The sequence below is a fragment of the Rhincodon typus genome, chromosome 1, assembly GCF_021869965.1.
Source record: "Rhincodon typus isolate 14 chromosome 1, sRhiTyp1.1, whole genome shotgun sequence".
Classification (NCBI taxonomy): domain Eukaryota; kingdom Metazoa; phylum Chordata; class Chondrichthyes; order Orectolobiformes; family Rhincodontidae; genus Rhincodon; species Rhincodon typus.
In genome coordinates this window covers 73,442,725-73,458,306 of record NC_063332.1, presented here as the reverse complement: position 1 = coordinate 73,458,306, position 15,582 = coordinate 73,442,725, and the positions used below count along the sequence as shown (strand labels likewise).

Below are 15,582 nucleotides of genomic sequence, written 5' to 3'. Positions count from 1 at the left end.
ACTAACCTCATCCCGCCCCCTTGACCTGTCCGTCCTCCCTGGACTGACCTATCCCCTCCCTAACTCCCCACCTACACTCACCTTTACTGGCCCCATCCCCGCCTCTTCGACCTGTTTGTTTCCTCTCCACCTATCCTCTCCTCTATCCATCTTCTATCTGCCTCCCACTCTCTCCCTATTTATTTCAGAACCCCCTTCCCCTCCCCCTTTTCTGATGAAGGGTCTAGGCCCGAAACATCAGCCTCTCTGCTCCTATGATGCTGCTTGGCCTGCTGTGTTCATCTAGCCCTGCACCTTGTTGTCTCGGATTCTCCAGCATCTGCAGTTCCTACTATCTCTGGGTAGAGTCAAGTTGTTTCTCAACAAATGTTTGTAGGACTACATAATATTAATGGCTATTATTGGGAGGTGATCACTGAGAAAACAGAAAATCTTCTGGTTGCAAGGAAAAAAAAATCAGGTTCAGCATATTTTTACATTTGACCTTCAAAAAGACACATTGATGAACATTTGTTTTTATTAAATGTTAAATTGACAAACATCCTCATATTGCAAGCTTCCAATGTACATTCTATGGGCCAGATTTTCTCTGGTGTACACTGAACGGGCCAGTTGCAACTGACGGTCCACATGTGTGTCCTGTCATAACTAAATGGATATTTTTCAGCTGACTCAACCAAGCTGCTTTTATATTAATCCAAAGCCTGAGACAAATTCCTATTGTGTATTCTAATAAAGTTATAGGCTTTTAGCTAGGAAGGCTAATACATATTTCAGTTAGCTGACTCTGCCCAGGTCAAAGGATCACTGTTGAAATCAGGGAAGAACAGCAAAGTCAATGACACAAACGCTGAAGTAATCGTGGTGATGATTAATGGTGATATGATGCAAATCATTGCGCATAGAAATTTAATTAGAACTAGTTTAAGCAAGAGAGGCATTAAAGATAACTCCATCCTTTATGTTGCTCATAAGATATGATTGAAAAAAAAACATGATGAGTAGAAGAATTGCTGCTAGCCTGTTTATCGTGGATACTCTTACCCATAATCGGAAACAAACTGCAGAAGAGAAACTGCACTGTGGTCATTAAGAGTCCGAACACTTAATCCTCTCAACTGGTATTAATAATCTCACATTCCTTTTTGATCATTAGTGCTCTGTGCAAATTGGCCATTCCTAAACTGCTAATGATCTCAATATAACGAGATTTTAGTCATGGAGGGACCTTTGCACTGACGATGAAAGTTTCTGTTGCAGACTCCTCAAGCTTAACGTACAATGAGTCTCAAACAGTTCAAATGGAATCAATGGAGAGAGAGATCAAAGGAAATCACAGGGGCTTTATAAATTTAAAATGACATCTGTAATAATTGTACCAGCTTTTGTCAAATGAAACTTACAAGAAAACTTTCCTTCATTTTTGTGGATGGGTAAGACAGGGTGGGTATGGGGTAATCAGCAAGGAAGAATATATCCAGATTTTTCACAGATTGCTTCACGAGTATGTTACTCCTCTAATTTAACATGTATCCTACATCCTGTAAAAATTTAATTTTAATGCTACAGTTGTTGGACAATTTTAAACGAGCAGTTTAGTTACTGACTTGGAGGCTGACCCACTCCTGCTGCTTCTGATGCTTATCTCCAGGTGAATGAGGTACTGGTTCAAGCAGGCATGAGAATTTATACAAAACTGCAGTCATGTTACGTCAGTAGGAATAAAAACATAAATTGCTGACAAAACTCAGTAGGTCTGGTAGCATCTGTGGGGAGAAAGCAGAGTTGATGCTTCGAGTCCAGTGACTCTTGATTTATTTACTTATTGTCACGTGTACCTAAGTACAATGAAAGGCTTTGTTTACAAGCAGTACATGCAGATCATAGTAAGCAAAGACATACAGATCATAGGGTGAAAAAAAAACTTGGACAGAGGCATATATTGCACAGGTCGTGTGCTAGGCAAGATCAACATTAGCAAGATCAGCATTATTTGAAGTTAGAGAGTCCATTCAGAAGAAGCTGTTCCTGCACCTGCTGGTGCGTGTGTTCAAGCTTCTGCATATTCTGCCTGACGGAAGAGGTTGTAGGAGATCATTACGGGGGTGCAGTGGGTCTTTGATGATATTGGCAGCTCTTCCACAGCAACGAGCCATGTAAATGGAGTCCATGGATGGAAGGTTGGCTTGATGGTCTGGGCTGTGTACAGTGTGTAGTTTCTTATAGTCCTGGGCAGACCAGTTGCCATACCAGGCCGTTATGCACCTGGACAGTATGCTTTCTATGGTGCATCTAGGAGTTGGTGGGTCCTTATAGACATGCCAAATTTCGTGAGCTGCCCGAGGAAGAAGAAGCGTTGTTGTACCCTCTTGACTGTCGCATTTATGTGGGAAGTCCAGGACAGGTTGTCGGTTATCATCAGTCCTAGGAACTTGATGCTTTCCACCCTCTCAACCAGACTCTTCATCAGAACTGATAACAGCTTGGAAAAAGTGGTATTTATGCTGAAGATGAAGTTGGGTTGGGTTGGAGGGAGAGGTGAGCAGATAGGTGGAGACAGAGCCCAGAGAAAGTGACTGAGATATGAAAGGGGTTAGTAATCAAGGAGGTTATTGATAGTAGGCCAGGACAGAAGAGAAGCTAAATAAATGATGATGAGAGTTGAGAGTTGGGAAGAATGGGTAGGCAATGCTGAAAGCAACCTCTGAGATGTAACAATAATCTGAGTGTGGGTGAGAATGGGTTAGCTATCGAAGGCCCAGACACACCTGAAGAAGGGTCTAGGCCCGAAACGTCAGCTTTCCTGATCCTCTGATGCTGCTTGGCCTGCTGTGTTCATCCAGCTCTACACCTTGTTATCTCAGATTCTCCAGCATCTGCAGTTCCTACTATCTCTGAAACAATTACTTTACTCAGACAGTTTTGAACTTTGGAACTCTCTACTATCGACAGCTATGCAAGCTCAACCTTTGAGTATGCCTAAGGTGAAGATTGATAGATTTCTGATTACCAGTGGTGGACATTGTTATAGGAATGGGGTAAGCATAAGACATTCGGATCAATCTTGATCGTAATGAATAGCAGGGCGAGGTTGATGGGCTTAATAACCTACTCCTCTTCCTATGTTCCTTGAACAATGCAACAGTATAAATACCACATAAAATGAGTAACAGTAACTTGCTTTCAAAAATGCAATGTTTCCTTCAAAAGTCCTTGGCTTTAAAAGAGTCTCTTTCATTTTCTTTCACAAATGGAAAAATAGAATATAAAATGATACAGTCTTACAAGATACTGGGGAATAAAATAAAATTAGGACTGAATTCTCATGTGCATCTGCAAATATTACTGAGTTCTGGCCAGTATGGACTTAAATTAGGGGAAATAATAAAAGAAAGGCACGAAAGATCAAAGCTCCAACGGCTTAATCTGGAGACACATTCCAAAGTTACCATAACGAGAGAAACAAAATGAAATTTAAAAGCTTGAGGTCATTTTTGAACAAAATGTATTGCACTGCATGAAATGATTAAAATGTCAGAAATATCGTATATTTATTCTCTACAGTTAATAACAGGGTGAAACATGATAGCAATTTTAATCATATTAAAGTCAGTTATAAATGCATTTTAATAAAAATGTAATGTGATTAAAAATAGAAAATCTGGAATACCTCTGCTGGCTGTAAATATTGATTACATCTTAGCCTCCATTATTTATAACTTGCAAGCACCAGCATACTCTGAATGCTTCATTTCTGATTGATCATTCCATTGCTATCCATATTTTGTCTCTTCTTTTGCAAAATTGAATTTCCAGCCTAATGTGAGTTGACCCCACAATGGCACAGTGTTAAAGGAGCAAAAACAGAAGATGCATTCTCCATCTTGATTTCTTTTTGGTACATCAATGCTTTCCTATATTTGGAGCCCAGAAGTCCTTTAGCAAAATGATCTTCAAGTGCCATATCAGAATCAGTTTGACTTGGAATATCAAGACAAAGTCCTTCTTCATTTAACATTGTATTGCTGCCGCTTGCACATCAAAATCTACTAGGTTTCATTATTCATTTTACAAAGAGAGCATTTTGTTATGTTAATCCAATGAAGCAGGGCAAGTGATTTACGCGCTATCGTCATTTCATTCAATACGATGTCATTTATACCTTTTCAGAACATGTTTGAATCTTTCCTCAAGACAAATTTACATCTAGGATACACTGCTCCAGCCAGTATTAACCTATGCTGCTTTCTTTAATTACACAACAGTTTTCTATAACTGTACTTTTGTGGAGAGAACAGAATAGAGGGAAAAAAAGGCATCTATTTCTGACCAATGGAAGGGTTCAGTGTATACCATATATATATTACTTCTTTCATTAACTTTAAAAACAATATTGATGATGGTGTATCCAGCCCAGAGAGATACCAGTTCTATGTTTGGAAATGGCCATATGTATGAATTTAACTTCTGGGGTATAAAAAGGAAGTCATGACCACTTTCCTATCCCAAGTTCATCTCTGGTGAACCATTACTGGTCTGGAACTACATGCGGATGTACCCTTATTTTGCCTGGCAGTGGTTTCAATGGTGAATTAATCAGCGCAGGGGTGAGTACAAAGGCCCGAGTACTTACGTTTGGGCCCAATATTTAAATGGACCACAACAGTCATTACTTCAAGTGCTTTTTTAAAGCTTTGGTTTCAGCTTAGATTGAGAGAAATGTGAGATTTTTTGAGAGAGCCAGAGGCCTTGACCCCTTAATATTCTGATGTTGATCTGTCCTCCTCAAGGTCGCGAAGGAGAATATGGAGGCTCCCTTCTTGGAGGGCAATGGCAGAAGGTTACCCACCTGGGACTAAGCAGGCCTGGATGGAGAGCCAGCTAACAAAGTCTCCAGAAGGAATGTAGTATACAAAAGTTTAAATCAATGTTGGAAGCTCTTTAATGACCTGATACACTCTGGCAAGATGCATACTACACCCAATGATGTAGTATGGCCTTTGGGTATTCACTCTCCAGCAGACACAGGAGCTGAGGGGCACAGGGCCTGAGACAGAAAGACACATCATGACCCAATAACAGAGGTCAGGGCTCTAGGGAACCTTCTGTGCTTAGGTTGGGGGTGAGACCTGACACTTTGATAACTGCAGCTTCTAATGAATAGATGTGGCTGGTTTGGCCAGCAGTGCCTTAGCATCCTCTCTTTTGATCTTTCTGGACAGATGGAACAATAATGTCCATGAGATGGTTCAGTCAGGAGAAGGGCGCCCTTCGTCTTATCATTGCCGATGGAGGTAGCGATAGAAACTGCCAGGGACTTGCACTAATAGTAGGTCAGGCAAGGTGAGGTGGCATTGGAGATGGTGCTAGAGAGGCCAAAAATTGGGACCAGAGTGTCAGTTTGTGTGAGAGAGCAAACAAGAAGGTACGGTCAAATGAACAATATTGCTCACACTTACAGCTATTTTAGTTATGTGAATGATTTCCCAACTCTTTTTTGTTGAAAACTTTCACTTCTTAAACCTTCCTCCTGGACCTGGCTTTCAATTTTAGCCAGCACTGCTTGAACAATAATAATCGAAGAATAAAAAAAAAAATCCCAACAGTTTTCTTCCCTTTTCATGTTTGTCCAATTACATTTATACATTTTAGGAGTAAAGTTTAAATTAGAGGGATCTGGGGCTAGGTGAAGTTAGAAAATCCTTTTTTGTTTTCTGTTCCCCTTAGATTTCTCTTTAAATGTTTCTGCTATACAAATGTCTGTCAAAAATTTTGTTTTGGTTGTTGAATGTGTGCATTTTTTTGGAAAAGAGTGTTTTGATCTGTGGAAAATGTGGGGAGTCCAGTCAATTGAGAAAAGTCTGACTTATCTTCAAGGCCTTGAATTTGCCTTAATAACAGCTACTGGTGCAAGACGACAGGCTTGGGGAGCATGGGATGGGAATGGAGGAAACCTGTTTAACAGTTGAATTCTTGGCTGTCTGCCCAGTACAGAGTCTCTCACTTCTTTAAAATACTTTAATGCAGGTGCAGACTGAGTCTTCTTGCTTTGAGAACAGCTCGGTTTCGAGCTTAAATCTTTATATCTAAGGAGTCCCTGAAAAGAATGTAATGTAACCTCCAGAAATCAAAAGGTAGTCCTCCAGAAAAATCTCAGATAGAGCCCTTAAAAACATATATTTTGTTCCTCATGAGATGTTTTCATCATCCTTGGCTTCCCAAGTGGAGAGAGCATCTCTGCAGTAGGAACCAGTAATTGAGGTTACCTTTATATTAATACAGATGCAGCAGCCCTCAACTACGGTTCCACAATGAGAAAAGTGACAATGTATCACAGGCAGACTCATGCAAGTAATCTTCCTTCCCTATTCCAACGGCATAACGAAAGCATCAGATATAGGTGGTTGAGTGCAGAGCCTCTCATCATGCCCTTCCAGTTCCTTGCACATTCGGGGCACCTCACTGTCTAGCATCCTCCCTTTTCAACTCCTCCTCCTCCTCTTCCTTCAATGCATTGTGTCTCCCCAGGATCTCACCCTTTTCAAAGTGGTCATCTCTCTGAGGGAATGACAGGACACCATCCAATCAGTTCAGGTACTGGGACTGTATCTTCACAAGCTCAATAGCTTTTCCGGTGTCCTAGTGAGCTGGCAGTTTTGTGCATCATCTTTGTGCCATTCTCTGCAGCTCTATTAGATGAGTAAGCAACCATCTCTTCAAGGAATATTCATCCACATACCTTTCAGGGCATAGAGTGAAGAGCATAGGCTGGCAGAGGATAACAAAGTCATTTCAGCGGCTGTGAAAGTGAATACACGTATTTAGAAATCTCTTAATGTGCTGTCTAAGCAAATGCAGAGGGTGTGAATCTCTTCTGTTGATGGAGTTCACAGTTGATCCTATTTTGAAAGTATAATTCCAATGTCCACACCCATTATCCCTCTCCGCTGCTGTCTTGATGCCCAAAGCTGTGCCCTTCCAAGGGTAAATGTTGCTCCTCATTGCTCCTGAATCTAAAAGTTGACAGTCATGTCCACACTGTCAGTGACTACCTTTGTTGTGCCCAAGTGACCTCCTATTTATCTTTATAATCTTGTCCCCTCATCTTACAGCTGTCCAGTGCAGTAAACTAACAATCTCTGCTCACTCTCCATCCCAACTTTGTTGACCTATTAACTATGTGTCAATGGCCAATTTCTCCTCCGTGCTATTCCAGCTTACTTGGGGCCTACATGGTTCTCAGAGGTGGCCATGAATGGATCTTTACTGTGCAACTGCCTCCATTCACTTGGCCTATCCTAGAAATAATGTGCAGCCCACGCATTACTGTAAAAAGTAAAACATGGCCATAACAAGCTCTCAATGACCTTTTTAACTATGTTACTTTGGTTTGTATTAGATCAGGTGGGATCTCAGCGTCCTCCTCTTCCCGTGCTTGTGAAACTCACAATGCTGGGAATGACATTGGCTAATTGGCACTAAGGATTGGATTGTACTTTTTCCCGTCAGGCTTTCATTCTCAGCTTTGTTTTTATTCGTTCATGAGGTGTGAATGTCTCTGGCTGGGCCAGCATTTATTGCCTGTTCCTAGTTGTCCTTGAGAAGGTTGCAGTATGCTGCTTTCTGAAACGCTGCAGTCCATATACTATAGGTAGATGCACGATGTCCTTAGGGAGGGTGTTGCAAAATTTTGACCGAACAACACTGGAGGAATGGCAAAGTCAGGATGGTGAGTGGTTGGAGGGGAACCTGGTAATGATGGAGTTCTCATGGATTGATGCCCTTGTCCTTCTCGATGGAACTGGTTGTGTATTTTGAAAGTGCTTTCTAGGAAGATTTAGTGATTTGGTACACATTGCAACTACTGAGTATTGGTGTTGGAAAGAATGGATGCTTGTGGATGAGGTACCAGTCAGGTGGGCTGCTTTGTTCAGGACGGGGATCAAGCTGCGTTTGCACTGAGGAGGCAGTGGCCTAGTGGTATTATCGCTGGACAGTTAATCTAGAGACCTAGATAATGTTCTGGGGACCTGGGTTTGGATCCCGCCATGGCAGATGTTGGAAGTTGAATTCAATAAAATATCTGGAATTAAGAATCGAATGATGACCGTGAATCCCTTATCGATTGTCAGGAAAACCCATCTGCCTCACTAACGTCCATTAGGGAAAGAAACTGCTATCTTTACCTGGTCTGGCCTACATGTGACTCCAGATCCACAGCAATGTAGTTGACTCATAACTGCCCCATGGGCAATTAGGAATGGGCAATAAATGCTGCCTGGTCAGCCACATCCTCATCCAGTGAATGAATAAAGAACTAAAAAGCTCATCCAGGCGAGTGAAGCATATTCCATCACACTGGTGGTCATACCTTTGCTGCAATCTGAAAATTCAGCCCAAGAATCTACTTCAATTAAAAATGGAAGTGTTAACCAGATAATGTCATGAACAATCATTTAACCCTACAATAGCACATTCCCATTTCTTTTGATTGACAAAATCTCCTTATGAAAACAAAGCTTTATGAGAATGATCCCCAAGTGTCTCCTCGTGTACTCTGCACAGAAGTACAATTCTGATGGTTGCACTACTAAAATAGCCGATTGAAATAAGATAATTTAATGCAAAATTTGTTTGTCATATGACTTTAAATGTATTTTATATGCCTAGTAATTTTTTTGTTATTGAGGTTCACAATACAATTCAACCTTACACTGTTTGGTTCCATTCTTGTGCTTTTGGTACACTCTGCTGCCATATACAATTTGAATTAGGAGCGGGAGAAGGCCATTTGGCTCACTAACCTGCTCTATCATTCAATGAGGCCATGGCTGACCTGACTGTGGCTACAAATCCACATTCTGACCCACCCTTTGACTCCCACGTTAGTCAAGATATGTACTTCTGCCACCCATTTAAGATCTACCCAGAGCAAAAACACGGTGATGTAATAATAAAATTATTGCTTTTGGTTAATTTGCAAATTAGAAAAAAACTTAGAGAAGTTGGAAAGGCAGCACCAAGAACCACTTAAAAACTCCCACAGCGAGAATTTATTGGCATTTTCTCCAACTTAGAAATAACTACATAATGCTGAAAAATCATTTTAAAACTCGAGTAACATCTGTAATTCTGACAAGGTTGATTTTCAAAAGTAAACTTTTGATAATCTCTTCAGAGAAAAAGCAACATAGAATATAGTATGACGGAAAATCTCGCCATCTAGTGCAGAGCTTCCAGAAAGTTTCAGCATTAATCAGGCTTTGGCATGGCCTTTGAAACAGCACCAGCAGCAGAGATCATTCAAAGAAAAATGTCAAATGTTTTAGAGGCTTATTTTGAGTTGCTTGCCAGATGCGTGATGCATGGCAATGTTTCTGTAAATCCTGAGAGAGATTTCGCTCATATGAATGTCTCTCTACCATTTACTGTTTACCACTGTGAGATTAACCGTGTACCGTTGTAACCATGTGTGTTGTAATACCGTTTAAAAAGGGTATAGGCAGATGTCATGGCACTGAAATCAGACATCTGAAAATCCAGGTTTGTAAATAGAATGGTATAGCTTATCAAGATGTTGCATTTACACAGCAATATAACTTTCATGCCAAAGCTATGCAGGACAGCTTCAGAATAGGACAAACGCTACACGTAGGTGCACACAGTTGGCTGTCAATGCATAGCACAAGGAATAAAATATTATGTTACTACTCACTTAGCCCTGTATTTGAGAAGACACTAGGAATACACCAGATGGCACTCTTAGAGCATTTCTACAAAGTGCAGTTGGAATGTAGCAAGTGAGGATGTTATGATGTTGTAATGAATGAAACTGGAAGAACTCTGCAAGACACCTGCGGTGATGCCTGATTACAGCATCAGAATCATATACAAAGAACTATTTGAGCAATCTATGCCCTAAGATTGCTTTGCCTTCAACATGGAACCGTGTAAACATGTAAAAGTGTAAGACAAAATGATGTTGGGTATTAGAATTCAGACATATACTTTTTATATGTGGCAAATAGTTCTATTCTTTGCTATTCTTAACAAAACCTGAAACACCATTATACTCAGTTGTAAACTTTCATTACAAATGTCAGAAAAAAAAGGTCCCTCAATAAATGGTTTATAATTTAAAATGACATTGGGCTTTGTGTCAAAAGATCAATTCAGCCAATGTTATAACCTCAGATCTAGGATTTTCTGATAGTGCAGCTCAACAGCTTAGCACATTTTTTTTTTGCTTGGCCACTAAACATTATCAAATTTGAGTATACAAAGTAGGGTAGCACAACAGTTGATCAGATATTGTTTCACTACAGAAGGTGGCATGAGATTGTACCATAATGTGGTAGATCATTAGTAATATTTAATGTAATCCTATCTGTTTCTCTGACAATGATGACAGTAAAAAGTCAATATAGATTTTTCTCTGGTGTTTATTCCACAAATATTTGATTACAGTTAAAACAGTCGGCTTACTGTCTTTATATGAAACCAAAGTAAAACAAAGAATCACTTCTGAATAATATTTATAGAAGCTAAATGATATATGGTTTCTGGCAGGAACTATTCTTCACCACATACTCTTTACTCCTACTTAGGTCTTGAATTCTTCTTATCAATTTTAGTGTTCTTGATCATTTTATCATTTGTGGCTTCACATTAGTGCCAGAATGTTACATTGCATTGCTAAACAGTACAGTTGTTTAATCTTTCATGTGCAATTCTATGAAAGATAAATAGATGAATTATAAAAAGGTGTTTTATGTAATGAGTGTTACCTGTCACACGCAGTTTGTCAACGCCAATGGCAATTTCACTTTCATCTGCAGAAAACAGTACCTTCTTGCCATCCTGTGCTTTCACTTCAAATTTTCTGCACTGGGCCTCCACAGCATTAGAACCTGGAATTAGACAAGACAAAAAAAAACACATTTTATGGCAAGTTCTTCACTAGCTGATAATTACAAGACAAAGTAAAATCACTTCAACTTTTTCTGTAACAGGTTTATTTTCTGTGTTTCACTCATGGAGTTAAAAATAATAAGCATTTAGAATTTAGGTTATGATATGTTCTGAATCTCTAATTTGACTTGTTATGCAATTTGCTAGATACATTAATTAATGTTACATAGCATCATGCTCACGATTCTTCCCTAAATGCACAATGAATTTCAAACAGCTTTAATATTATGTTACTGGAACAGAATACAATACACTGTCAGCCAAATAAGCATAAGAATAGGCCATATTTCCTCAATTAGGCTCAGACTCAAAGCTCCTTGCAACTACTACTGTGTGCCTAAAACAGAATTAAAATTACCAAAGCTCCAGGAGTACCTTGAAGAGATTTTTATTTTTAAAGAAGGTTATTATAAATTAACTAATAATCCTTGTACTACTCGGCCAACTCACTATTCACAGTGGCTAATAACTGCTTTTGGGTGCCACATTTCTCTCAGCTCCAAAGGTAGACAGTTCTTAGTTCCCCATTTCCCAATCTCAGATATTGAAATTCAATTCAGCATAACAGTTTACATTAATATTTCTAAAAAAAGACTGTCGGAGGTGCCAATTGTAAGATGAGATGATAAACCGAGGCCTCCTCTGCTGTCTCAGATGGATGTAAAAGACAAAATGACTCCATTATGAACTAGAGCAGGGGTGTTTTATCTAGTTTCCTGATCAATAATCACAATATATTGATCAACAACATGAAAAACAATCATGTTGCTGCAGTGAGAGCCTGCTGTGCTCAAATTAGCTGTAGTGTTTCCGACATTACAACAGTTTCTACACTTCAAAAAGTACTTAATTGGATGTGAAGCACTTCAGGATGACTGGTAGTGGTAAAAGGTGCTATATAAATGTAAGTCTTTTGTTGTACAATTTCACATGGTTGCTTCATTTTCGATTTCACTGTTTCCCCCTACCATTTTTTTCCACTCAAATAATACCATTTCGATTATTTATTTTCTTTTATGTGCTGACAAAATTATATGACAAATGATTACTCGTATCTATAATATAATATGAATGATTCACTTTCCACACTTACTTTGTGGAGTTTTATAACTGGATCAAGGTAATTCAAGCTACCCTGTAAAGTCAATCCAGCAAAAAACAATTTTATAGGATTTTTGTAGAAGCATTCCAACAGTTATCTGTTTATAAGCAGGTGAAATCAGCTTATCTTATGAGGTGTTAGCTTGAGACTGGTGGCAGGGATTACCACACACTGATAGTTAGACAAAAAAAAGTATATTGAGTTTGGAACACCTCTATTGAGTCTTCAACCCATAACACAAAACAACTATGCAATTTTAATTCAGGGAAGCACTTGGCAAGAAAGTAGATAGATCTTTTTTCTGAGTAGAATGCAGCTGTCTGACCTTGCTGTTTCATCTTTGCCACTGAATGCTGCATTCAATTTAGATGGATTCAATTAATTGGTTGAAAACTCACATCCGTATATACAAACAATGGAGCAGCATAATATTGACTAATGAAACTTCCCTCAAGTTAAACTTTAATGAAGGCAATCTTTTAAAATCTTATCTCCAAAGCTTTTTTTTTTGAAAGTGATGATTGAACACTGCTGGGAAGAATATTGTATTTAACAAAATATGCTTTTATGTTTGATGTAAAATTAAATGCTAAAAATACTTTAATTGTTCCAAAATCTGGAAAAAGCCACAAGTTATGAAAGTTCCAGATCAGATCTATTACACAGAGTACATTAAGAAAATGTTGAAACATTAATTTTTTAAATCAAATCACAGAATTGTTATGGCGCCCATTCAGGCCATCATGGCTACATAGCATCATTACCTAATAATATCCTGCTTTGTCCCCATATCTTTGGACAATATTTCTATCCAAATAATCATCTAATGCCCTCTTGCATGCCTCAATTGAACCTGTTCCTGACACACTTCCAGGCGATGTAGTCCGTTCTCTAACTACTCACTGAGTGAAAAAGTTTTCTTTTCACACATCACCCTCACTTGTTTTGCACATCACTTTAAAGATGTGCCCTCTTGTTCTTGTTTCTTTACAAACAGGAACAGCTTCATCCCACACCAACTCTGTCCAGCCCACTCATGATTTTGTGAAGCTCTGTCAAATCTCCTCTCAGCCTTCGCTCTAAGAGAACATTCCTAATATCTTCAATCTATCTTCGTAACTAAAGTTTCTTATTCCTGGAACCATTCCAGTAAATCACTTCTGCACTTTAACATAGAACATAGAACAGTACAGCACAGTACAGGCCCTTCAGCCCACAATGTTGTGCCGACCTATTATCCTACTAAGATCAATCTACCCTGCATGCCCTACATTTTACTGTCTTCCATGTGCCTATCCAAGAGTCGCTTAAAAGTCTCTAAAGTATCTGACTCCACTACCACTGCTGGCAACACATTCCACATGCCCACCACTCTCTGTGTGAAGAACCTACCTCTGACATCTTCCCTATACCTTCCTTCAATCACCTGAAAATTATGCCCCCTCGTAATAGTCATTTCCACCCTGGGAAAAAGTCTCTGACTATCCACTCTATCTATGCCTTTTATGCCTTTCTCCAATGCATTCACAGCTTTCTGATAATATGGCACCCAGAACTGAACAAAGTAGGTCAGCTGAGGTCTAACAAGTTTCTGACACAAGTTCAACATCACCTCCTTTCTTGTGTATTCTGTGTCAGCAATAATAAAGCTAAGGACACTGTGGGCTTTATTAACTGCTCTTCCCACTTGTACTGCCACCTTTATTGATTGGTGCACATATACACCCAGGTACCCACTATTTTATATTGTCTTTCAATGTTCTACCAACCAAAATGCATCACCAGAACATGAACCTTTATCTGCGATATACGTCTACTCTATCAACTTGTCAATGTCCTTTTGGGATTCCAAAATGACTTTTGCCACAGAACTTGTGACTCAGGCTCCTAGAAGATTGTGGCCCAGGGTCTTTTTTTTTACTGAGAGACTTGCTATTACAATGACTAGGCACAGTATAATTCTGTATCCTGAACATTGCTTTCAATCCAATTGTTAAAGAGCTGAGATAGTACGAACTGCAGATGCTGGAAAATCTGAGATAACAAGGTGTAGAGCTGGATGAACACAGCAGGCCAAGCAGCATCATAGGAGCAGGAAAGCTGACATTTTGGGTCGAGTCCCTTCTTCAGAAATGGGGCAGGGGAAGGGGATTCTGAAATAAATAGGGAGAGAGGGGGAGGCGGATAGAAGATGGATAGAGGAGAAGATAGGTGGAGAGGAGACAGACAGGTGAAGGAGGCGGGGATGGAGCCAGTAAAGGTGAGTGTAGGTGGGGAGGTAGGGAAGGGATAGGTCAGTCCAGGGAGGACGGACAGGTGAAGGGGGGGGGATGAGGTGTGTGGGTAGGGGGTGGGGGGGGGGCTGGGGGGGGGAGGAGGGGATAGGTGGGAGAATAAACAGGTTAGGGAGGCGGGGACGAGCCGGGCCGGTTTTGGGATGCGGTAGGGGGAGGGGAGATTTTGAAGCTTGTGAAATCCACATTGATACCATTGGGCTGCAGGGTTCCCAAGCGGAATATGAGTTGCTGTTCCTGCAACCTTCGGGTGGCATCGTTGTGGCAATGCAGGAAGCCCAGGATGGACACGTCTGAGGAATGGGAGGGGGAGTTGAAATGTTTCGCGACTGGGAGGTGCAGTTGTTTATTGTGAACCGAGCGTAGGTGTTCTGCAAAGCGGTCCCCAAGCCTCCGCTTGGTTTCCCTGATGTAGAGAAGGCCACAACGGGTACAGCGGATGCAGTATACCACATTAGCAGATGTGCAGGTGAACATCTGCTTGTTGTAGAAAGTCTTCTTGGGGCCTGGGATGGGGGTGAGGGAGGAGGTGTGGGGGCAGGTGTAGCACTTCCTGCGGTTGCAGGGAAAAATGCCGGGTGTGGTGGGGCTGGAGGGGAGAGTGGAGGGGACAAGGGAGTCATGGAGAGAGTGGTCCCTCCGGAAAGCAGATAAGGGTGGGGAGGGAAAAATGTCTTTGGTGGTGGGGTCGGATTGCAGATGCCGGAAGTGTCAGAGGATGATGCGTTGGATCCGGAGTTTGGTGAGGTGGTACGTGAGGACGAGGGGGATTCTTTTTTGGTTGTTATTGCGAGGACGGGGTGTGAGGGATGAGTTGCGGGAAATGCGGGAGACACGGTTGAGGGCGTTCTTGACCACTGAGGGGGTAAGTTGCGGTTCTTGAACAACGAGGATATCTGAGATGTACGGGAGTGGAATGCCTCATCCTGGGAGCAGATGCGGCGGAGGCGAAGGAATTGGGAGTAGGGGATGGCATTTTTGCAGGAAGGTGGGTGGGAGGAGGTGTATTCTAGGTAGCTGTGGGAGTCGGTGGGCTTGAAATTGATATCGGTTTCTAGGTGGTTGCCCGAGATGGAGACAGAGAGGTCCAGGAAGGTGAGAGAGGTATTAGAGATGGTCCAGGTGAACTAAAGGTTGGGGTGGAAGGTGTTGGTGAAGTGGATGAACTGTTCGAGCTCCTCGTGGGAGCACGAGGCGGCGCCGATACAGTCATTA

The 15,582-nt window shown here is 40.9% G+C and overlaps 1 protein-coding gene across 1 annotated transcript in view; it reads right to left on the bottom strand.

The window, feature by feature from the left end:
- Positions 1 to 15,582, bottom strand: part of LOC125484037 (zeta-sarcoglycan) — a 905,082-nt gene that overhangs the window by 13,396 nt on the left and 876,104 nt on the right. The window contains exon 5 of the mRNA XM_048601198.1: positions 10,788 to 10,910. Coding sequence (XP_048457155.1) covers positions 10,788 to 10,910 — 123 coding nt within the window. The remainder of the gene's footprint in view (positions 1 to 10,787; positions 10,911 to 15,582) is intronic.